The following is a 24,264-nucleotide window of genomic DNA, read 5'->3' as shown; positions in this document are numbered from 1 at the left end:
GTACCTCTTTCAATTCTAATACAGTATGTTAAGTCACTTCACTGGATTTAGTTCATCCAAGTGATCTCCCTGACCTTAGTGATAGATTTCTTACATGAACCTGTCAACTAAATTCTTTGCAGCATTTCTGGCCCCTGCTCTTTATATACATAGGTAGATATTCCATAGGCTTTTAATTAGTGTACTAGAGGTAAAGGAGCCACTCTTCTTGAATAAATCTATGACTACCATTGACCTACCACAAAATTCCTACAACACCAGCAGGTTATCACTGATGTGCTTTTTTTTTTTTTACTTTTCATAGAAGAAAAACTGAGAATGGTACCTTGCAAACTGATGCCTCAGTGGGACCTTCAATGTGTACCATTCCAGTTGCAAGTCCTACATTGTTCCACATAAATTCACTCAAAAGTCTTAGGCTGGAGCCACAAGTGTACAAGCTTACATTTTACACTCCCTCTCTGCATTAACATTGTGAATGGTTCAGTATATATTTATTCAGATCACCAGCCAGTACTAAAGATGACTCATACTAACAGAGTTTTAATAGTGGCATAAACTGAATATATTATGTTTTCAGCCCCAGTATAATAGTTCACATTCTGCTGTTCTTAGGAATAGTAATATTCAAATAACATCCTTTCTCTTCATCCCACATACTTACTTTTCCAGATTCATCCCTCTGAAAATAGGCTTCCCAAATCTTTACATAGCTAGTGAAGAGGGAGAGTAGAGCAGGCACATTAAGAAGCTCCAAAGAAAAGACTACCTAAAGGATCTTTACATTCTGGTATAAACGGGCTAGGTGAGGGCCAATAAACAGAAGCTTATTCCAGACAAGACAGAGGTGATTCTGATCAGAAGGGAACAGACTGCAGAACAGGGATGCAGTCCATTTGGGATGGGATAGTACTTCCCTTGAAGAATCTGGTTCACCATCTGGAGGTACTATTGTATTTGGATATACAGGTGGCAGTGATGGCCCAAAGGGTCTTTGCCTGTCTTAGGCTAGTATGCATCATTTGTGAGAATGTCAGATCTGGCTACAGTAACATATCCTTTAATTACATTCAGGATGTATTATTGTAATGCACCCTATATGAGTTTCCTTTTGAAGAGTGTTAGGAAATTTTAAGTGATCCAGAAAATGGTTGGAAGGATGTTAATGGGCCCATGGGATAACATTACACAAGCCTATCCAGCCTGGTGCTTTCCAGGATGCGCTGGCTGTGGATGGATGGAGTTTTAGTCCAAAACTAGGCACCAGTATGGTGAAGACTGTAGCAATGATTCTCCAACATCAGCTTCGTTGGACTGGTCATGTTGTGCGGATGCCTGATTATCGTCTTCCAAAGCAACTACTCTATTCCAAACTTAAAAATGGAAAGTGTAATGCTGGTGGTCAACAAAAAAGGTTTAAAGACTGTCTCAAGGCAAATCTAAAAAACTTATACTACAACTGGGAAACACTTGCCTGCGAGCACTCCAGTTGGAGAACTGCCTTCACGAAAGGTGTTGTGGACTTTGAAGACACTCAAATTCAAAACGCAAGGGAGAAACGTGCTAAGAGGAAGGCATGCTTGGCAAATCCACGCCGTGATCAACTCCTGCCCGGGAACCAATGTCCCCACTGTGGAAGGATGTGTGGGTCCAGAAATGGCCTCCACAGTCACTTATGGACTCACTGTTAAAACTGTGTTTATGGAAGACAATTTTACTCGGCTACAAGTAAGAAGAAGATACCTATCCAGCATCAGCTGCACTGGTTGCCAATTTGTTTACAGGTTTCACAGTGTTAGTAATTCCTTTTAAATCCCTAAGTGGCTTGAGTCCTGGATACCTGAAGGACCACCTTATCATGTAACAGCCTGCCTACTGCCTAAGATCTGATGAAGTGGTCCTTCACACTGTCCTGCCTAAGGTGGAAGCTCCATTTTCTGTTATGAGGTACTTTGTGATGTATATTATTAGATGAGTAGGGTAAACATTCTCATAGAAATAAATCCATATTGCCATGACAGGTATTGTCAGTCACATAACCCTAAACTCTGTGTTGCTACTTGATTCTCAGGTACCAAGTGTTCGGTACTGTTTGCTAGCTCCGCCCTTTTCTTGGGAAGAGACAGCTGACTATTGTGTCACTGTTCAGGATTAATGCAGTTTACCCTACCATGGGGCTGTATTTGAATGGTGTGAAGAAATTACCTATGATCCAGGATGCAGCAGCTGAACTCCTGACCATTGTAGCCAGAGAGAACATTATGTAGCTATTATTAAGGAAGAACACGTACCTTGGTTTTCGAACAGCTTCATTTTTGAACATTTTGGTTCCCAAACGCCGCAAACCCGGACGTGAGTGTTCTGGTTTGCGAGCTATTTTTGGAAGCCAAATGTCTGATGGAGCTTCTGTGGATTCCAATTGGCTGCAGGAGCTTCCTGCAGCCAATCAGAAGCTGTGCTTGGGTTTCCGAATGTTTTGGAAGTCGAACAGACTCCTGGAACGGATTCCGTTCAACTTCCGAGGTAGGACTGTATTGCCCATTTGCCTTCATGTCAAATTTAAAGTGCTAGTAATTACACTCAAAACATTAAATAGTATTTGTCCTTTATCAAATATGTCTCCCACACCTGCATCTTCTAAAAATCTGCAGATGAAGCCCTGCTCTATGTGTCTTCAGTGGTGGAGATGTGTAAAGTGGTAGTTTTTCTGTTTTGGCTCAGCTTCTTTAGGAACTCAATCCTTTGGGCCTGTCCAATTCACTCCTTGTTTTAGAACAATTGTTAAGATCTTCCTGCTTCAGAAGTCCTTTTTATTTTTTTACTGAACAGTAGCAACAACTTTTATTGCATTGTTAGTTTAATCTGATTTGTTGGTTTTACAATCTATTGTTTTAGAGCTGTTTTACTTTTCTGTTAATTATTGCAAACTTCTTTGAGAGCCCAGCAGTAGTGGATAAGTGGAATAAGGATATAAGAAGAAACTTGCTAGATCAGGTCAAAGGCCCACCTGGTTCAACCCATGTGTTCTGACAGTGGCCAGCCAGATGCCTACAGAAAGCCTTAAGACATGACCTGAGCACAACAGCACTCCAGCACTTGTGGTTCCCAGCAACTGGTATTCACTGCCTTCAAAGGTGGAGGCAGAACATTAATTCTACCCTTATCCCCCATTAATTTGTGTAATCATCTTTTAAAGCCATCCAAGTTGCTGGCCATCACTACATCTTGTTGAACAGAATTATGGGAGCAAATTCCACAGTTCAAATGTGTGCTGTGTGATGAAGCACCTTGTCTGTCCTAAATCTTCTAACATTCAGCTTCATCGGACAGTCCTGGGCTCTAGTATCAAGAGAGAGGAAGAAAAATGCCTGCCTATCCACTTTCTCCACATCATATAGAATCTTATGCACCTCTATCATGCCCCTCATTACCTGACTTTTTCCTAAGGAGATGCAAGTAACATAAATATGTTGTATTGTATTGTATTATGCATAATATAAATTTTATTTTAATGTAAAAATATGTAGCTGATGTAGCTTATGATAGCACCACATAAAATTTGATTTTCAAAAGTTGGACACATCCTTATCCAGGTAAATCCCATTAGCACACTTCAATAGTAGTGTCACACCAGCTAAAATAACTGCTGTTTCATTGTACAGAAAGAGCACTTCTGCTACCACATGGGACTTGCATGTGTGTGCACGCGCGCGCACACACACACACTCTCTTCCTTCACACTCACACTTCTCCCTCGAAATTCAACTCCACAACCCAACCCTACAGAGCCTTTTGACTCTCGTTGCATTTCGAAAGCACGTCAAAGTGCAAGTAGATAAATAGGTACCGCTCCGGTGGGAAGGTAAACGGAGTTTCCATGTGCTGCTCTGGTTCGCCAGAAGCAGCTTAGTCATGCTGGCCACATGACCCGGAAGCTGTATGCCCGCTCCATCGGCCAATAAAGTGAGATGAGCGCCGCAACCCCAGAGTCGGTCACGACTGGGCCTAATGGTAAGGGGTCCCTTTACCTTTACTCTCCAAGAAGAATGCAACCACTGGATCTGTCTTGTTCATTTCACCAAAGGCTTACAGGTCAACCACAACTTCAGAAACATGGGATAACCCAGGGCTGTGGATGTGCAACTGCCAACAGCATGAAGCTGAAGGAAAAGGGAACTGAGGCTGCCCACAGTGCAGAAGGGGGAAAGCTTGAAGTTTTTGTTGCATGGAACATTGGACTCATTTTTGCACAGGGCTTAGTAGGCTAAAGGAATGGGTTGTATATGGCTGCAAAAAGGTGGTGGTGGTGGTGGAATATTTTACCAGCAATGATTTTAACTGTAATTTGAATGTTGGATTTCCAATCCACAAAAATTAATGCCACAATAAATGTTATTCTTTTAAGGTGCTACAAACTCAGGAGATTCGTCATGAGGGGAGTAAGACAGAAAAACACAGAGCGCTTGAGGTGAGGATTGAAGGGAGTAGCTACTGAGGGTAGAAACCAGTAGGCTGGGGGTGGTGATGCCTGTAGTGGTGGGGCAGGAAAATGATAAATTAATAGGTGTGGGTGTGGGTGGGAGAGAGAGAGAGAGAGAACCAGTAAAGCACAAGATGGGGGAGAGAAACACTCCTTAAAGATAGGATGAAACTGTTAAGGAGAAACCAGTAGGCTGGGGGGGGGTGCATAGAAGTAATTGCAAGGCGATGCCTTCGGTGGGGTGGGGGGCAGGAGAAAGATAAATTACGGAGCGGGGAGGATAAAAGAGAAATAAAATAAAGCACGAGACAGGGAGAAGACTGATAAGGAGATAGCACTGCGAGGAGGGGGGAGGGAGAAGTAAGGGTTAGGGAAGCAAAAGAAGGAGTTGCATGGGGATGCCTGTCGTGGTGGGGCAGGAGAAGGAGATACATTACTGGCGTGGGGGGGGGGAGAGAGAAGAATAAAGTAAAGCACGAGATTGGGTGGGGGGGTGAAATAGTCCTTTGATGTGGAGGGAGGAGACTGCTAAGGAGAAACCACTGGGGGGGAGGTAAGGGAAGTGACAATTTAAAAGTGGGGGGGCACGAACAGGGAGTGTCAGAGGCTTGATATTGGGGAGAGGGGAGAACCCCCCTGGGGGTGGGGCTACACTTCCGCCGCCCCCTTCCAAGCCTCCCTGGCCTGCATCCCCAGCGCCATCTGCCCGCCCCCCACAGACACACACGCGACCCCCCAGGCCCAGGTAAGCCTTCGCAGGCCGCGCCCGGGCTTTCCCTCCTCGTCCTTCTCCTCACCTTCGGTCGACGACTCTTCTGCCGCCGCCCCGGGCTGGGCCATGGCTGAGCCAGCTCACGCCGAGGCCGGGCCCGCTAAGTCAGGCGAGGGGAGCGGAGCGAGCACAACAGGGGCCGCCGCCTCAGCCTCCGCCGCCGGCCCTGGGCCGCCTCAGCCGCCTCATCCTGACAGGCAAAAGGGGCGGGCGAGGAGCTGGGGGGCGGAGGAGGAGAGTGAGGGGGAGCTCTGCGCATGCGCCGGGTTGCCAGCGTCTGAGGGGAGGCTGGCGGGCTGCGGGAGGGGAGCCTCAGCCGGGGAGGTTTATAACCACGGGGAAAGCCGGCTTTGGGGGAGCTGTGGCTGGCAAGGACTCCCGGGGCGGGGCGTAGGGGGGTATTTTTTCAAAAGGAAGAGGTACACGCGTACAAAAATTAAGGGCGCATTCACACGTTACGCGCCAGGGGGCTCAAAAGCCCGAGTGACAAAAATTAAGCGCGGGGGAGCATTCTTCAAACTGCAGGGGGGTGGGGAAATAGAGGCTGGGTTTTTGCAAATTGGTGCACAAAAATAGGGGTGCTTTCACATGCTAAAACTTCACTAGGGTTTACATGGAATTATAGAATTGTGGAGTTGGAAGGGACCCTGAGGGTCATCCGTTCCAACCCCCTGCAAAGCAGGAATCACAGCCATGACAGATGGCCATTTAGCCTCTGCTTAAAAACCTCCAATGAAGGTGAGTCAAACAGCTGTTACCCTCAGAAAGTTATTCCTGATAATTAGTCAGAATCTCCTTTCTTGTGACTTGAAGCCATTGGTTCAGGTCCTACCCTCCTTAGCAGGAGAAAACAAGCTTGCTCCATCTTCCATGTGACAGCCCTTGAGATATTTGAAGATGACTTGGCTATCTCCTGTCAGTCTCCTCTTTCTCCCCTTGTGGGGTCTGTTCACAAGACTCAAGAAGAATTGTGACTGTAAAGAAAAAGCATGGCAAGGTGGCAAGTTAGTTTATTCCTGTGTGAAAATAATTACCAAGCAGGTGTGGCAATATTTTTGTTTGCACCGTAATTCTCTTCCATTCAAATTTACTCTGTTGACACAACAAGATGTCCATGTTTTGCCAAATACATTTATGTCAATGGGCTTACGTGAGTCTAATGTGTGTTGGACACTGGTCAGTTTGAAAAACAGAGTGTCTATATGTACAATAGTACCTTGGTTTACGAACTTAATCCATTCCAGAAGTCCATTCTTAAACCAAAGCGTTCTTAAACCAAGGCGTGCTTTCCCATAGCAGTGGAGGACTCAATTTACACTCAACAGGAAGCGGAACATGTTCAGCTTCTAAGGCAAAGTTCAGAAACCAAAACACCTACTTCCGGCTTTGAAGCGTTCTTAATCCAAGTTGTTCATAAACTAAGCTGTTCTTAAACCAAGGTACCCCTGTACTCCCAATGCAGACATAGACTATACCAAAGCTTTAGGGTCCCTTATTTTAGGAAGTTTATCTAGCAACCACAGTCTGACCCTTCTGACTATTCTACTTTGTGAAATGTGTCATCTGTCGTAGTTTTGCTTGGAATCCCCCTAACTTCCCAGCAACGATTCCCTACAGTATTGTAACAAACCTTTGAACAGTTTAGTGCCCTTACTTACATCTTTCAGGCTGCATCTCACAAACACCCAAAGACCACGTCTGGTATTTTCTACACACTTGATCTTAATGACCACATACTAGAGTAAAAGCGAGCAAATGCATTGCTAAGCAGAAACAGGCCCATAGTGACTTTATGATTTTTCTGCTTTGGAAATGTAGGACATTCTTCCACAGTTGAAAATCTTTGCAAGTACCATCGGGAAACCATGTTATTCCTGTCCTCTTGTTTAAAAGGTTCCATGTGGTGTATGGCTCAGAATAGATGGAAAGCAGATGAGTGTGTATATGTGTGTACCCCCAAAAGTATGCTGTCTACAAGTTCAGATACAAACACATGCTCATGGCCTTATTTGAAAGCTGCCTTATTAAATTTCTCTTTTTTCTTCTTCTTACCAGGCCAGGATGGAGGATGGGGTGCTGATGTTTGTGTACGTGTAGAAAGAAGGCTTCTGTATATAATTGTAAAATGCTTAGGGTTGCCATATTTTAAAAAGTGAAAATCTGGACAGAAAAGTTGTTGGGTTTTGAGCTTTTTTATAATATTAACCAAACTAGTTGAGCTTTTTGAGCTATTTTTCATGAAATTCACCAAGATCTACATTACTGATGTGGGCTGTTATGCCTACAGATTTACCCAGACCTTCAGCGATTTCTGCCTGGACATATGGCAACCCTACATTTGCTGCTGTGCCCACTTTGGCCTGCAAGCTTACAAATTCTTGGCATGTGAGCTACAAAAGGTTGCCTAGAAAGGAAATGTTCTCCACTCCTGATCTAGAAGCTCCTAGAATAACATGAGGTGGGGGCAGCAGGTAGAGCAGACCCATCTGATAGGTTTCCTAGCCCTTATTGCTGACTTATTGAGTTACTGAGAACTCAAAGCTTAGGCACTATTTTGTGACATTATAAATGTAAAGGGACCCCTGACCATTAAGTCCAGTTGTAGACGACTCTGGGGTTGCGGCGCTCATTATAGTTGACCTAATAAAGGTATTGGCCCAAAGCGAGTTTTAGACTTTTGTTAGCTTGTTCTGTGCAGCTGTACAATCAATCATTATAATGTGCCTCTTTATTTTAAATTTTATTGTGTGAACTGGTTACAAAACTTTTATGGACATAAACAAGAAACCAGAACAAACTTCAGCTGTAGTTGAACATGAACTGGGACCAAAATTGTTAGAATTTGACTCCCTCGTAAAATATGGAATTGCTCAGCAAAGGGGTAGGCATCCATATGATTTGCAGATCAGCTCTATTTTGGGGGAAAGGGGAAGTGATGGTGTGCATTACAGATCTTTGTGTCTTATGTGGCATTCTCAAAGCATACCAAGTTCTTCCCCTTTTTGTTCACTGTGGGAAATACAGATGCAAGCAGAAGGAATCATAGAATTGAAGAGTTGGGAGTTAACTTACAGTCTGGCGCACCATCATTGCACAAGAAAAGGCCCTTGATGTTCCATGGGCCATGGTTTCCTTGAATCATCTTTTCCCACAGTGCAGCACAGCAGCCACTTTTATCCTTAATAGTAAGCCATACTTTGCTTAATAAACTGTGGTGTGCACAAACTAGGCACTGGTGGACATAACCCACTCATGCAGGAACAAACAAACCAAGGTGTAGCCAGCTTAGCCTGTTAGTCACCCATACCCCTCCAACATCCCACTGATCAAAATTGGAATGCTTGTTTTTTTGGATCTGAGCTCTCACGGGAGTCAGCTGTTTTGCACAAGACCAAAAAACAAGCATCTTTTGGTCCAGTACTCTGGCACAAGCCAGCTGTGTTATGCGAGAGTGTGAGAACAAAAACAAGCATCTTTTGGTCCCAAGCTCTTGTGAGAGCTAGCTGATGAGTGTGAGACCAAAAAACGAACAGCACTTGGTCCAGTGCTCTGGTGCCTGCAATCTGAAAGAGCAAGACAAAAAAACAGTGTCTTTTGAACCTCAGACCTGGTGGCCACATGTGGCCCTTTAAGCTGCTCTGTCTGGCCCTTGGGACGCTCCTCAGGTTACTCCCCCTTCCCAGCTACATCCTCACCAACCCTGCTTTGTACCCTCCATGTTTTTGTTGGGCTAGAATGTGTCCTTCTCTGAGATAAGACATACTGGGAAAGGGTGTATGTGTGTTTATAGACCAGCCTACTGTACAAAGTTAAAATTTACATTCATTGCTTCACCCACTGTTGCCTCTGGCCCTGCTCGCCACTGGCATGAGACCCCTTGAAGTGAATGTGGGCTGAAAAGGGTTTCTCATCCCTGATTAAGCTAAGAACTTCTATTTTATTTATTGCATTTATATCCCACTCTTTTCTCCAAGGAGCTCAAGGTGGCATACACAGTTCTCCCACTCCTCACTGAATCCTCACAACGACCTTATGAGGCAGGTTAGGCTGAGAGTGATTGTCCCAAGTCACCCAGTGAGCTTCATGCTGAGTGGAGCTTGGAACCCTGGTCTCCCAGGATCTAATCCAACACTCAAACCACTACACTACATGTATGCCACTTCCACTGCTGTAAAACTGCTTCTTTAAGTGTAAACCTGAGGAATCCAAATTCTTTTTTTTTTAAAATGGGTTAGGTAGAAAGCAAAAGACCAGGAGTGTATGCGTGTGTCTGTTTAAGTGGGTATTTCTTTTATTTTCTTTGCAGCAGCGTTCCTCCTGCTTTTAAGTGATCAGCAGCATCTCCTCTCTGTCTCGGTTCTCATTCACCAACTTGGTGATGCCCTTGAGGTACTTCACAAATTCCATCCGGAAATCTTCAGGTTCTTCTTCGAGGCTAGAGTGGGCCACCTGCAGCCTGTTCAGCGGTGGAGCTTTGAAGTTTAAGAAGCAAACCATTAAAACTATTGGCAATTCTGACAAAACACCAAATATAGGTTAGAGCCAGGAAAGCAAGGCATCAGGGTCTTACGCAAGGTGAGATTCTCCGGGTCCATTGCACTGCCTGGCTTGTGATGCGAAATGAGCAGGCACTGGCTCTCCAGCAGCTGCTGTTGTTGCACAAAACAGGAGTGCCACATTTCAATCTCCTTCAAATGGGTGGGCGAGTCTTGGTTGAAAACAATGACGACCCCATGGGAATCTTTCATCAGTGCTGGCCAGCAAGTCTCGAATCTGGAAGCGCAACAGAGAAACGGCACAGCTGGCATCACCTGTGTACAGTTCTGGTTGCCTCACCTCCAAAAGGATATTGTAGAGTTGGAAAAGGTCCAGAGAAGGGCCATCAAAATGATCAAAGGGGTGGAACGACTCCCCTATCAGGAAAGCTTGCAGTGCTTGGGACGTTTTAGTTTAGAGAAAGGGTGAGAAAGAGATGATATGATAGAAGTTAATAAAATTATACATGGCATGGAGAAAGTGAACAGAGAATTTTTTTCCTCCTCTTATAACCCTGGAACTCATGGACATCCAATGAAGCCAAAAGTTGGGAGATTTTTTTCAGGACAGGGAAAAAAGTAAAGTACTTCTTCATGCAGCAAATTGTGGAACTCTCTCTTCCAGGAGGCAGTGATGGCCACCAACTTGGATGGCTTGAAAAGAGAATTGGACAAATTCTTGGAGGATGAGACTATCAATTGCTACTAGCCATGATGGCTCTGCTCTGCCTCCATAGTCAGAGGCAGCAAAGCTTCTGAATACCAGTTGCTGGAAACAAAAGGAGGGGAGAGTGCTCTTGTGCTCAAGTCCTGCTTGCAGGTTTCCTACAGGCACCTGGGTAGCCAATGGGAGAACAACATGCTGGACTAGATGGACCATTAGCCCAATCTAGTAGGACTCTTCTTAGGTTCTTACCTACCTTTATCATTTTTTTGCTTTAAAAAAATCTCAGTTGAGATTCTGCAGCTGCTTTGCACATACTGGGTTGTATCCAACTAAGTAATTATTGCAAGCAGAATGATTTCCGCCTGCACAATGGAAATTCCCTTTCCCCTGCTCCCGCTGCATGTCCCTACGCCTCTTCTTCCAACCCTGCAGAATATATTTAGGGGCAATACAAGGAATGCGCAGAGAAGAGAAGTTCCATTGTGCAAGAAGGCCACCAAATCTGTGCCTTGTCTGGCATTTCATTTTTTTGAAGGGGTTCACCAACCACAAACTAGAATGCCCCTTACACAAGTGCATGTTTCCAACATGCCCAGAGTACCCTCTGCTTCTTAAATGATCAAAAATAATGGTAGGGCTTTGCTCCAACTTCTCGTGAATAGCCTCCCCTCCCCTTCCTTAACCATGGCTTGGTGTAGCATTTGAATTACACCAACTTATTCTGAGAAAGTTGGCAGGATACGTAAGTGATCCACTTACTTTTGATCTCCTCCACAATCCCACAGTTCAAACCGACACCCTGCTCCTTTGCCGTTTCCACCGAAATTTGGCATCTCATATTCTAGGATCCTAGAATTTAAAAATACATATTTTATACAAATCAATAAGGCTGGCATTCTTTGGGCCTACCTGAAAGACAGAGCTCCCATCCATATTTGCTGGTCCCTTTTTCCAATGTCAGTTCTTAGTTACCCATGTTGTGTGCGTGTTTCGTAATTGTATTTTCATGTGTCTAAAGATGAAACCCATCCCCACTTACCTGGGAATAAGTCCCATTAAATTCAACAGAACTTACTTGTGAGGGGACATATTTAGTTAGGAATGTGCTGTTAGCTTTATAAGCCACCTTTGTAAGCAGTGTGCCCTGAAAGGCATGTTAAAAATTTTTTTTAATTAAAGTAAAAAATCTCACAGCCCCAAATTCCATCCAACCTCCGCATTTGGCTTACCTGGCACTGGAGCAGCTGCCACTGTTATAATGCATTCCCCCTTCCCCCATTTCATGTACCATTTTAAGACTTTACTAGTAATCCACACATAGTGAACTGTGTAACAAATACCAACACTTCATCACTTGAAGAAGGCCTGGTTGGTTTGATATGAAGAGATAACCAAGAAGTTGATGTCAAGGAAATCTTGTAGATTTTGCAACCATGCTGTTTTGCAAGGATGGAGAACTTCTTGTGGACCTCCAGATGCTTCACTCCAACTCCCATCAGCCTCAGCTAGCACAGCCAGCAGTCAGGGATGATGGGGGCTGTAGTCCAGCAACTTCCAGAGGGTACCAGGTTCTGCACCCTGTTGTCTGGGGGGGGGGAATCCATGTTTTGCTAGCAGTTCCACTCTACCTGCTTGAAACTCACCTTACTGCATGTGTTGGGAGGTAACTACCAATGCCTTCGGTGCTCTCTGACAAGAAGTTTGCCAAGACAGACTTTCCAGCCTATCACAAGTGAATACAGAAGCAAGATTAGCAATAGGAAATAGGAAGCTTCCTGCTACCAAGTCAGACCATCGGTCCATCTAGCTCAGTATTATCTGCACTGACTGGCAGTAGCTCTCCAGTCTCTGAAAGGGGTCTCTTTCAATCCTACCTGGAGGTGACAGAAACTGAACCAGGGATCTTTTGCATGCAAAGTATGTTTTCTGACCCCTAAGCTACGATCCTCCCCAAATGTTACGATCTTTTTTTTTATTTGTTATTTCATAAAATTTATAAAGCACTCGATTTTAAAACAAAACCTCAAAGCAGTTTACAGAAAGAATAATAAAATTAACTTTGCAGTAAAACAATGCAAAACAACTCTGTAAAACATTCAAATAATAACTAAAATCAGTGATAACCTAAAACAGATCAAAACACACGCAAACATTCTACAAATTTGGGTAGGCTCGTCTAAACAAGAATGCTTTTAGCAGGTGCTGAAAAGAGTACAGTGAAGGCACCCGCCTGATGTCAATAAGCGGGGAGTTCCAAAGTGCAAGAACTGCCATGCTAAAATATAAATTTATTATAAATGCAGAAGGAGTATTAGGCAGCACCTGTAACAGTGCTAGTTCCACAGACTGAAGCAGGCATATATGAGGAAAGGCGGTATTGCAGGTAAACCAGTCCCAAGCTGTTTAGGGCTTTATATAGTAATAGTAACACCTTGTGATATGCGCAGTAGCAAATTGACAACCTGCACAGGTGTTCTATGCGGAAATGGTCTCTCTCTTACCAGCAACACTGCTGCAGCATCCTGAACTAACTGCAGCTTCCAGAACAAACACAGAGGAAGTGCCACAGAGCACATTGTAGTAATAAACAGATGTTAATGAGATGAGATGGACACGGTTTTGTCTCTAAACCCCTAAAAACAACGTGGTATGTGCAGTTCTATTAACAGTTATTAGCCTGGCGTTTAACAGAACCTCCATGTTCAGAGACAGTGTACCAGAAAACCAGGTGCTCAAAGCAAACAGCCAGGAATAGCTCCCTCCATCACGTCAGGGTATATATGCTTCCCAAAGGCATTCTGCTGGAAACGAAATACTGGATTTGTCCTAATCTGAAAAAGTCAAGAAGAAGCTTTGCCCCTATGATTATGGTTCACAGCGCTTTTAAGGGCTGGGGAGGCGACTGTAAGACCGTGGGGAGCTTTCCTTTCCTCCAAAAGGGACCCCAGGCGCTCTTTCGCTCACTCACCTCGCTGGGGCCAACGAAGAGTATCTTCACCTTCAGCATCGCCCCGTCGGACTAGGCCGCATAGCCTCGGCCTCGCGTAGAAAACCAAGCCGAGCAAACGGCCGAAAGGGCGGGTCGAATGATGCCGGCTGACTCCGCCCAACCCACCGACGCGACGTTGCCAGGCGCGGTTGCTAAGGGCGGAGAGAAGGCTGAGCCCTGGCGGAGAAAAGGGGAGACGGCTCGTTTCATAGCAGCCGGGTATTTCCATGTTTACTCAGACAAAGGTTCGTATCCTTAAAGCCCAGTCTTGCACGTGTGAACGACCACTGTGTTCAAATGGGATTTATTTCTAGGTCAGTGTGCATAGAATTCCGACCATAATTAGGGAGGACTTGCATTTGTTTACTGACAAGTATGCCCCATTGGGTTCAGTGGGGCTTACTCCCAGGTAAAGGTATATAGGATCGCCACCCTCCCTGGTGGTAATGTGTCTTCTGGAGTGCAACAGGCATGTGTCCTGTACAAAAGACATAGAATTAATAAAATTCTGAGACCAGGACTTTGTTTCTAGTAGCAGAACTGAGTGACACTCCCAGCCCCTTCCACACACAAAATCCCCAAGCTTTCTTCATTTCTGCAGTAGAATTTAGTGTGTGCATATCATTTGTTGTTGCAATTGTTAAATGACTGGGAGTCAGAATCCTCATCAATCTGCAAATCAGCCACAGATCTGCCAAACTGGATGTTACTCAGTAGTATGTTGGGGATATTTATTAATTATTTTATTTGAGATATTTATGTACTGTTTTTCAGGTAGACCTCACATAAAGTAAAGGTAAAGGGACACCTGACCATTAGGTCCAGTCGTGACTGACTCTGGGGTTGCGGCGCTCATCTCGCTTTATTGGCCGAGGGAGCCGGCGTACATCTTCCGGGTCATGTGGCCAGCATGACTAAGCCGCTTCTGGCAAACCAGAGCAGCGCATGGAAACGCCGTTTACCTTCCTGCCAGAGTGGTACCTATTTATCTACTTGCCCTTTGATGTGCTTTCGAACTGCTAGGTTGGCAGGAGCAGGGACCGAGCAACGGGAGCTCCCAATGGGAGTTCCCAAAAGAACATTACAACAGTCGGCTTTTTTTTTTTTTTAAAAAAGGTTATAGTAAAAGAGAAAGATAACTTAGTTCTGAGTAAACAAGTACAGAATTATGCTGTTTTAACCCCTTGTTCACCAAGTTGAACTATTTAACATTTTAAAAAAACCAACCCAAACTTTTACATAAAGAGAAGTTACTGTACTCCATAAGTCTTTATTTTCCAAGTATTCAGAAGAATAACAACATACTTAAATGGCTATGTACAAGCAACAGTCCATTTCAAATTGATGAGAGGCTATCCAAACATTTTAGAAAGATGGAACATGTTAAAGGATGTTTTGTTTTGGTTGAAACTTAATCTGAAAGGTTTTTTCCCATTACGAAAGAGCAACACATTAATCCGCATTTCATCAGCCACACATTTATTTCATAAAATTGATACACCAGTTGATTGTATAAAAAACCTCAGTGGTTTATGGAAGGAGATATGAAGCACATGCTGATCAAGCTACAAAAAACCAAAGGAGAGAAAAATCTGGAAGCTAATGCTAGTAAGATGCAATGAGCCCCCGTTCTTCCTTGCCACCTTAGCCGGTTTTGAGCAATGCTTTTGCTATTCCTGGAGGCTCAATTTCCTGCATTAATATGAAACTTTTATAAGACAAATACATTTAGTAGTACTGGGTAAAGGTAAAGGGACCCCTGACCATTAGGTCCAGTCGTGGCCAACTCTGGGGTTGTGGCGCTCATCTCGCTTTATTGGCCGAGGGAGTTGGTGTACAGTTTCCAGGTCATGTGGCCAGCATGACTAAGCCACTTCTGGCGAACCAGAGCAGCACACAAAAACGCTGTTTACCTTCCCACCGGAGCGGTACCTATTTATCTACTTGCACTTTGACGTGCTTTCGAACTGCTAGGTGGGCAGGAGCAGGGACCGAGCAACGGGAGCTCACCCCGTCGCGGGGATTCGAACCGCCAACCTTCTGATCGGCAAGTCCTAGGCTCTGTGGTTTAACCCACAGCACCACCCGGTACTGAACTGTACAGTACTGGGTAGCAGTACACTAATAGATGTAGTCCTCTTGCTGCTGCTATAGCTGTTTTCGTTAAATTTTTAAATGAGCTACATGCTCTGTGCAGTATGCTAATGTAAAAAAATCTACTTAGAGCACAGTTAACATGCTATTTCCTCAAGACTGCAAAATGTGTGGAAGATTTTCTTTTCCTGTTCACTGTCATTAATTATATACTGAGTGAAAAACACTTAGGGGTTTTTTCAGTCTGCTCTCTTAGGCCTTGTAGTTTTTCCTTGCGTGTCTGCTAGCTTTTTTCCTTTCATACATTGCCACTGATTTTCATGTAACATATTCTCTTTAGAGTTACTAGAGACTAAATTCATTCAAAGTATAACACTGTACATTGCACAGTAATATTAGAAAGGTGTGTGTTTGATGAAGCAACTGTCAGTATCAAATTCCATGGACCAACAGTAGCACCTAGTGGCGGAACAGACTTAAATTCATTTCCTTTTTCTCCGTTTGCCTTTAACCTGATATGACTGGCAGTTTTTCTCTGTATCCGCTGGGGATTGGCCGCTTGTCCAGCCCGCTGCCCTGTTCTGCTTTCTGCTAAAATGGAAGCTGAAATCTGAAACTGCACTTTCCCCTCGGTTATACACCACCATTGCATTCTCTGGTTTGGTTGTGTGCTGGATGCAGAATCTGTTGCCCGATCAGCCTAGTCTGGGTGGCCTGCACATGTCCATCTAAACTCTCCTAGTACATATACTTTCTCTCTTTTTCTTTTAAAAGGAGTGAGTCGGCTGTCTGGTGATGGGCGGTGCATTCGACATCCTGATACGGCTCCCCTGTGGGAACTTGATACGTCCTGAGAAATAACAGTTTTGTAAAGTTCAGCTCCACGGCGGTCTCAGTCGTCATTTGCTTCTGGGGCAGCTTGTTCATCTACCAGGCTCCCTTGACACTCTCGCATTTGTGATTTTGGGGAGTGGGGGAGGTCGGGACAGGGGATGACAGAGATGGTGGGACAGGAGGACCTCCTCTTGCAGCTCATCTTTCAGTTGCTGCAAAAGGAAAAAGTCGTCCTCCCCAGCATCTATCATCATTAAGGTTGTCATAGGTAGCCCTGGTTAACCCTTCCTTGTCCAGCTGCACCCACCCCCACGTGCTTTCTAGGCAGCTGTTAGACTTTTAAAAAAAGCAATTTGGCACCCATGGAATATTTTTCTTCTTTCTTTCTTTATAGCATTTGCACTCCAGTCTTCTGCCAAAAAGCCTCCCCATAGTGGCTTACATACACTCAGTTGAAAGAAGACAGCACCCATCAACCTCTTGGGGGCCCTTAGCCAATCATGGCTGAATGGGAAACATTTGATAGGGAAGGAGAGAGGTTGGGAAAGGTTGACAGCCTGACTGGGGAAGTAACTAGAGAGCTCTTTCACCTGTGACAAACAGCTTCCACGACTTCTTGCGTTGTTTTGCAACACACACACACACACCTGCAAAAGTGGTCTGACCAGAAAGGGCAGAGAAATATCCTCATGAAAACCATTGCTTGCTTCCAGCCCCAGACCTCTGTTAGGGCTCCCTTAGACCACAGGCGAAGAGCAAGGGGGACAGCATTCAGCAGCAAATGAAGGGACTACATCTAAATCAGCCTAGACTCTATAAGCCAAGTCAGAATTTTATGCTCTTGACCGATTGCCAGGATTATAGGCACTGAAGGATGCAAAGCAGAAAGAAGCAGGGGAAAGAAGGAAAATATTGGTGAGTCGGGTTTTTTATCATCCTCTGGTCCATACAGAAGGGGAGGACTGAAGCTTCATAGTAAAGCACTTGATTTGCTTGCAGAAGTCCCCAATAGCATCTCCAGTTAAAAGACCCAAGTTCCAGGAGAGCAGAAAGACAACTGCTGTCTCTGCCCCAGGCGCTGAATATTGTCAGTCAGAACAGACAATACGGGGCTGGATGGCCAAATGTATGGCGTGATGTGAGACAGCTTCCCGTGTTTAAGAGTGTGCAAATGTCACACACACCCAGGGGCTACACCGCAAGTGCAGCCACCTTCTACAATGTATGTTCTGCGAAGGCAAAAGCATCAATGCAGCATGCTGTACCACCACGGCTCACAAAGGTAATGGAAATCCCTTACAGCCTTACAATTGAAAATCCACGACGCAAAAGGAAAAGGGAAAAGGAGGGCAGAGGGAAATGGAAATTCAGGCACAAGATCTCTCTTGCAAGAGGATACCCCCCCACCCAGCCTGAGCTGATGGACCTGCTGCCCCCCATTTTCTTCACATGTGAACACGTAAAGACCACACCCTCCAACACCTTGAGTGCCAAAACTGGCAGGTCATGTGACCTGCGTGAGATCACAGAGCCTGAAATACATTTTTTTTCAGGCCCATGTTCTGGGGCGCCACCTGAGGTTGTGGTCCCCCAAAAAGTGCTATTTTCCTGAGTGAAAGTGCTTTCTTCTGAGTGAGAGCTCAGTGCGAAATCATGCGAGATCACGGCACCCCCAAATGGTTGCCGTGCTCTTGCACAATAAAACTGAATGCCCCATTTTTTTCCCAGGACACTTGCAGGGTATGGAAGATCGATCTGTCCCCCTGTTAGAAAAAAACTGTATCACTTAACATGCAGGTACTGTTAATATTCCTGGAAGGATTTTATTTGTGGTGTAGAATTTAGAGGGTTGGACTAGGGCATGGTAAACCAGGGTTCAAATTCCCCCTCGGCCACGAAGCTCACAGCCACAAAGCTCACATAGGGCCTCTCTCACTCCAACCTACCTGTTATGTACTGAAGTTCTCACCCTGGGCCAGCAGGGGAATACTGTAGATAGTTTTTACTCAGGTCCACATATGCAAATAAGGGATCGAAAGTGACATTCAGTGATTGGATAGTTACAGAAAGTTGTTACAGTTACATTGTACTGGAGCTCTATATAAGCAGGCTGACTGAACCCTTCAGCTCAGTTCTGTTCTGGCCTGTGAATAAACAAGAGCTGTTTGAAGAATCGCTGTGTCGTCTGATATGTTCACCCACAACGTAACACTACCTCTCAGGGTTGTTGTGAGGATAAAATGAGGAGGAAGAGAACTATGCACTTAACATTGAGCTCTGTGGAAGAAAGCTGAAGTACAAATGTAATAATGCTATAAGAAAAAAGTTTCTATGATTTCTGTTTCACCTCATGCATGGTGTGATTATAAGAACCAAGCAGCCCCAGGAGGATCACAGGAATGGTTCGCTCCATGGTGACCTTTCCCCGTGGCTAGGGAAACTCGGCTCTCAAAATAAGCACCAGGATCCCACTGGGTTTTGTGTTGAAAGAAGCCTGATTCCATCGCTCTGTACTGCAATTGCAGCCATGATTGCTAAACCCAATTCACTTTTTAAAAAATCCCTTAAATATAGCAAAAGGTTTGAATGATGTACGTAGCAAGGAAAATGTAGAACATGATGCCAGACAGTATTTCTGAAGAAACAGGCGATAAATCAAGGAGGTGGCAGTTTTGTTCGCATATGATCACATCCAGACAACTCAAGAGTGGTATCTATAGAGCAAAGAATTGTCTGCGAGGAGATGGGATCTGGGCGGGGAGATAAAGCTCAGGCCAGGAGATAATACCAGGCTGTATTTCAACTGTTAAGTTATGAAGCAAAGGGGATCCGGCCTCTCGTTTAGGTTTGCAGAAAGATCTCCCTGTGGCTCAGCCGAGATGCCTTTTAAAATGGTGAAGAGGATTAATCAAATTGATTCGGACAAAAGTCTGTGAAAAACAAGAGCATGAGAGAGAAATGCAAAGAGGGGAGGCTGTGTGTGAGGTGGCGGGGGGAGGCAGAGGCTGATCTGGCAAAACTCTTGGCCTCCATGTGGAATAAGTTACTGGAGGGGGGTCCTGAGAATCCAGCCAAGCTGGATGCCTGGGAATGAAGTGATGGCAGATGGGCAAGGGGGGAGGGAGTTGGCAGCCTTTGGGAGATGCTCGGGCTGTAAGGCTGAGCAGAAGAGAAGCCGTGAAAGTCAATTGGTTTAAGAGACCAGCTATAGGATTCAATGCCCATCTTGGTTGTGAAATAAACTCAGTGTTAAAAACAGTGGAAATGGATAACATTCACAAGAATAGGATGGGTCCTGAAAGCCACAGGTGTTTCATCCTTAGTGTTGTCGATTGACAGCAGTTCTCCAGTTTCAGACAGGAATCAAACTCTTACCAGGAGATGCTGAGGAACAAATGTGTGACCTTCTGTGTTGTGATGTATGTGCTCTTCCCTTTTGCTGCCAGACATCCTTGAGGAATAACTGCAAATCATCCAGCAGAGAGCTGTTGTTGTTGTTGTTGTTGTTGTTGTTGTTTAGTCATTTAGTCGTGTCCGACTCTTCGTGACCCCATGGACCAGAGCACGCCAGGCCCTCCTGACTTCCACTGCCTCTCGCAGTTTGGTCAAACTCATGTTGGTAGCTTCGACAACACTGTCCAGCCATCTCGTCCTCTGTCGTCCCCTTCTCCTTGTGCCCTCCATCTTTCCCAACATCAGGGTCTTTTCCAGGGAGTCTTCTCTTCTCATGAGGTGGCCAAAGTATTGGAGCCTCAGCTTCAGGATCTGTCCTTCTAGTGAGCACTCAGGGCTGATTTCCTTCAGAATGGAGAGGTTTGATCTTCTTGCAGTCCATGGGACTCTCAAGAGTCTCCTCCAGCACCATAATTCAAAAGCATCAATTCTTCGGCGATCAGCCTTTTTTATGGTCCAGCTCTCATTTCCATACATCACTACTGGGAAAACCATAGCTTTAACGATACGGACCTTTGTTGGCAAGGTGATGTCTCTGCTTTTTAAGATGCTGTCTAGGTTTGTCATTGCTTTTCTCCCAAGAAGCAGGCGCCTTTTAGTTTCGTGACTGCTGTCACCATCTGCAGTGATCATGGAGCCCAAGAATGTAAAATCTCTCACTGCCTCCATTTCTTCCCCTTCTATTTGCCAGGAGGTGATGGGCCCAGTGGCCATGATCTTGGTTTTTTTGATGTTTCAAGATCATGGCCACTGGGCCCATCACCTCCTAGCTGCAAATCATCCAGCAGAGAGCTATTGTTGTTGTTACTATTGTGATTGTGATTATTTACCCACCCTTCCCCAGCAGGTCCCAAGGTAAGTTACAACAGTTTAAGAATTAAAATAGTTACAAACAGATCACAATCACAGGAATAAGTTGACTCCTTGAAACACAGAGCAGGTTCCAAATGCCAGGGTAAAGAGGTGCAGCATCATCATCATCATTATCATCATCACCTGGAAGCTGTATAGTGAAGGTGCCATACACACCTCTCTAGGACGGGAGTTCCACAACCTAGGGGCTGCGCAGAGAATGCCCTCTCCCAGTCCACCACCACCCCAAGCTTCTGAGTGAGGTTGGAACTAGAACCGAGGTGGCTCACAAGACTCTTAAACTCAGCATGGTGGGTTCGGGCAAAAGGTTCCCGCATTGCAGGGGGTTGCACCAAACATCTCTTGTGGTCCCTTCCAACTCTACAGTTCCATGATTCTACCAAGTGGAACACTATCTGCTGATCTTTCCGCCCTTGGCGGTGCACATACTGTAGCTTAGCGCTTTAAACACTAATGTGTTTAAGGCCCAGAAACAAACTGACAACCGGCGTAGCTGTTTTAAAACAGGGTTCATACGAGATCAGAAAAAAACACGAGCCAGTAACTGGCTGCTGCATTTTGGACCAACTGAAGTTTCCGAGTTGTCTTCAAGGGTAGCCCCAAGTAGAGCATGTGGCAGTGATCCAACCAGGAAGTTACCAGAGCATAGGGCACTGTCCTTCAGGGTATCCAGAATTTCTACTTCTGTGTCATGACTGGAACACATATGTAGCCAGTCTGAGGGTAGCTGAAGTCATTCATTACTACAGCTTCTCCTCTTCTGGATGCTTCCTTGACTTCATTCATCACCTCAAGATCTCCCTGAGCACACCTCCTGGGGCCCAGTGTCAAAAGATGCTATGAACCAGCTCTCCGTCTTCCTAATACTATTATTTACTGCATTTATACCACATTTTTTTTCCTCCAAGGAGCTCAAGGTGGTGTGCACGGTTCACCCCCTCATTTAATCCCCACAACAACCTTGTGAGGTAGGTTAGGCCGCGAGGCAGTGACTGGCCCCTACGTCACACCCTGTGAGCCTCATGGTCAGGTGAGGATTTGAACTCTGATCTCCCAAGTGCTAGTCCTACACTCTAACCACCACGCTGCACCGGATCACAAATTTATATCTGTAGCCCTCATTTGCCAGCAAACATTTTATCAATACGTTGAGTGCTATAAAAATATATAGTTTTTAAAATATTGCTCACTAATAGCATGTCTGGTTTATAAGAACTGGTCCGTTTTTCTTTCTGGGTTGCTCTTCAGAAAAAAAGGGGGGGAGTAAGAAAGAAAAAATCTCCCTGATAAATTGAATGAATAGATATTTGTCTTGGCTGCCTCTCTTTCCAAATTGAGCTGGTTCCAATTTATCAGCATAGTTTTGAGAAAGTGTTCAGAATAGGCAGTTCTGATAGGCACCCTGGGGGGGAAACGAGGCAGCCTATTTATTACTGCTAATGTAGGCCATTACATGACACATCTCCAGAAGGGAATGCCTTCTTTCTTTTGCTCCTTCCAGCAGAAAACCTTGTGCTTTTCTCTTCTCTCCCCAAACACCCTGGAAGATGCTCCATTGACCTGTGTATGTCTTCAGGCCAAAAGAGGTGCAGTGCTGGAGAGCTCTGCCTGGATCTCAAAACAGAGCAGCAACAGCTTTTCAAAAACTAGTTCCCTAGTGCAGCGGTTCCCAATTTTTTTGGGAGGCCACCACTCCCTTGGTTCCATAAACTTACCGCCAGTGCCGCCTGCCCTGGCCTATAAAAAGCATTATTTGGAATAGTGATTTGCATGGCCCACTAAGGAAGAGAAAAACACAATGAAACTCAAAATAGTAGCAATTAATTGCACATTTGGTTTAATTCAACACAACCGATGAACTTGGAATCGCAGAATTAGAAGGGACCACGAGGGTCATCTAGTCCAAACCCTGCAATGCAGGAATCTTTGCCCAACATGGGGCTTGAACCTACAGCCTTGAGATTAAGAGTCTAGTGCTCTGCCAGCTGAGGCTGTTGATCTGGTGATAACAGCTTTCCAAAGTCTGATAGTCATTTATACCTCCAACACCTCCCTGCTGCCCCCCTCCCTCTTAGTCTCTCCTTAGGTAATTCCACCCCCCCCAAGGGACAGTACCACCCACTTTGGGAACCACTGGCCTATTGCCTTCCAGATGCTTCGCACTACAACTCCCATGGCCGGGCCTTGTGAAGACCATGCTCCAAATCATCTGGAGGGAAGCAGGTTGGGGAGGCTGTGCCTTGCCATTTTCCTGGTCCAAATCACTTTCCCCAAACCTTTATCTTTTCTTCTTTCTTTGGAGGTGGAGGAGTTAGACGTGCCACAGGGATCAGTACACTCATCCCAGGGGATGAATAGCAACCTGTGTGGTGAAGTGTGGCCTAATGGTTAAAGTACGGTGGTACAGTCATACCTCGGGTTGAATGTGCTTCGAGATGAGCGGGCTCGAGTTGTGCTCCGTGGCAACCTGGAAGTAATGGAGCGTGTTACTTCCGGGTTTCGCTGCTTGCACATGTGCAGATGCTCAAAATGACGTCATGCGCATGCACAGAAGCTCCAAAATGTGACCCACACACGCGGACACGGGTTACGTTTGCTTCTAGATGCGAACGGGGCTCCGGAACGGATCCCATTCGCATCTAGAGGCACCACTGTACCTTGGTTTGCAACTGTTTTGGATTACAACCGTTTTGGATTACAACCACGTCAAACCCGGAAGAGTGTGTCCCTTTTTTTGGATTACAACCCAATTTTTTTGGATTACAACCAATTTTGGGGGGAGAGAGTCCCCACTGGTGAAAGCACGCCTTGGGTTACAACCTGTTTTGGTTTACAGCCGGACCTGTGGAACAGATTATGGTTGTAAACCAAAGTACCACTGTATTGGACTAGGACTTGGCCCTGAAGCTCACTGGGTGAACTGGGGGAGGGGGCAGCCTAAGCTACTTCACAGGGTTGTTGTGGCCATGTAGTAGATTCGTTTTGTCCCTCACTTAGGAATTTCTTTCTGAATTATTTTTTTAAAAAATGTATTTCTGTAAGGTTTAAATTTCCCCTGGCAAGTCTACCGATATGTTCCTATTATGAATGGAAGGTGGTGTCTCAGTGATAAACAGATCCATGTTTGAAGAATAAATTCACAGCTGGAGAACCAGTGACCTTTCGGATGTTGTTGGACTCCGTCTCCCTTCATCTTTTGGTCATGCTGGCTGATGGTTCTTGGACTCCCAACAAACATCTGGTGGGCCACAGACTCCCCATCAAGGTACATATTCATAATGCAGACAAGTCCTCTGGCTTGGAGTTTGACATATATCGCAAACATTCTCTACAAATAAATCAGATCAGAACTGCAATGCATTTTTGTGAGCTGAAAAGCGTGGTCGAAATCTACATTCCCCACAAACTTCCAAAATATAACTCTTTGGGGACACTGAATAGCATATTTCGTTTGTTCTTTTTTAAATTGCTTGCCTCTGGTGATTGCTCTTTAGTGAAATGTCCCTTTATTCTAGAAGATTCGTTATGACATGAGTAATACATATCTATGTCAATCTACTGTATATC

The 24,264-nt window shown here is 45.1% G+C and overlaps 2 protein-coding genes across 5 annotated transcripts in view; both read right to left on the bottom strand.

Annotated features, from left to right (window-relative positions):
• The window catches only part of RABEP1 (rabaptin, RAB GTPase binding effector protein 1), a 53,218-nt gene extending 47,755 nt beyond the window's left edge, over nt 1-5,463 (bottom strand). For 2 of the 3 annotated variants that reach the window (XM_053367896.1, XM_053367898.1), the window contains exon 1: nt 5,278-5,463. In XM_053367896.1, coding sequence (XP_053223871.1) covers nt 5,278-5,320 — 43 coding nt within the window. In that variant the 5' untranslated portion in view covers nt 5,321-5,463. The remainder of the gene's footprint in view (nt 1-5,277) is intronic. The other variant, XM_053367897.1, reaches the window with a different exon arrangement.
• Nucleotides 5,464-9,523: 4,060 nt separating this feature from the next.
• Nucleotides 9,524-13,723, bottom strand: IFT22 (intraflagellar transport 22). Of its 2 annotated transcripts, XM_053367919.1 has the most exons (5): nt 13,423-13,668; nt 12,098-12,177; nt 11,214-11,303; nt 9,823-10,025; nt 9,524-9,724 (listed from the first exon to the last, which is right to left on the bottom strand). In XM_053367919.1, exons 1-5 carry the CDS (start codon nt 13,459-13,461, stop codon nt 9,576-9,578), a joined length of 561 nt encoding a protein of 186 aa, XP_053223894.1. In that variant the 5' UTR covers nt 13,462-13,668; the 3' UTR covers nt 9,524-9,575. The 2 variants fall into 2 exon arrangements, with proteins under 2 accessions (XP_053223894.1, XP_053223895.1); XM_053367920.1 differs by lacking the exon at nt 12,098-12,177 and having other exon boundaries at nt 13,423-13,723.
• Between the last annotated feature and the right edge of the window lie 10,541 nt (nt 13,724-24,264).

This window comes from Podarcis raffonei, chromosome 15 (genome assembly GCF_027172205.1).
Source record: "Podarcis raffonei isolate rPodRaf1 chromosome 15, rPodRaf1.pri, whole genome shotgun sequence".
Classification (NCBI taxonomy): domain Eukaryota; kingdom Metazoa; phylum Chordata; class Lepidosauria; order Squamata; family Lacertidae; genus Podarcis; species Podarcis raffonei.
This window is presented reverse-complemented; position numbering and strand designations above follow the sequence as displayed.

Bases quoted from the DNA above. Each gene is read 5' to 3' on its own strand.
- IFT22 (XM_053367919.1), bottom strand. From the start codon at position 13,461: ATGCTGAAGGTGAAGATACTCTTCGTTGGCCCCAGCGAG. The intron at 10,026-11,213 runs GTAAGTGGATCA...TTGCGCTTCCAG, and splicing joins GATTGTGGAGGAGATCAAAA to ATTCGAGACTTGCTGGCCAG. The intron at 9,725-9,822 runs GTAAGACCCTGA...TAAACTTCAAAG, and splicing joins CCCGGAGAATCTCACCTTGC to CTCCACCGCTGAACAGGCTG.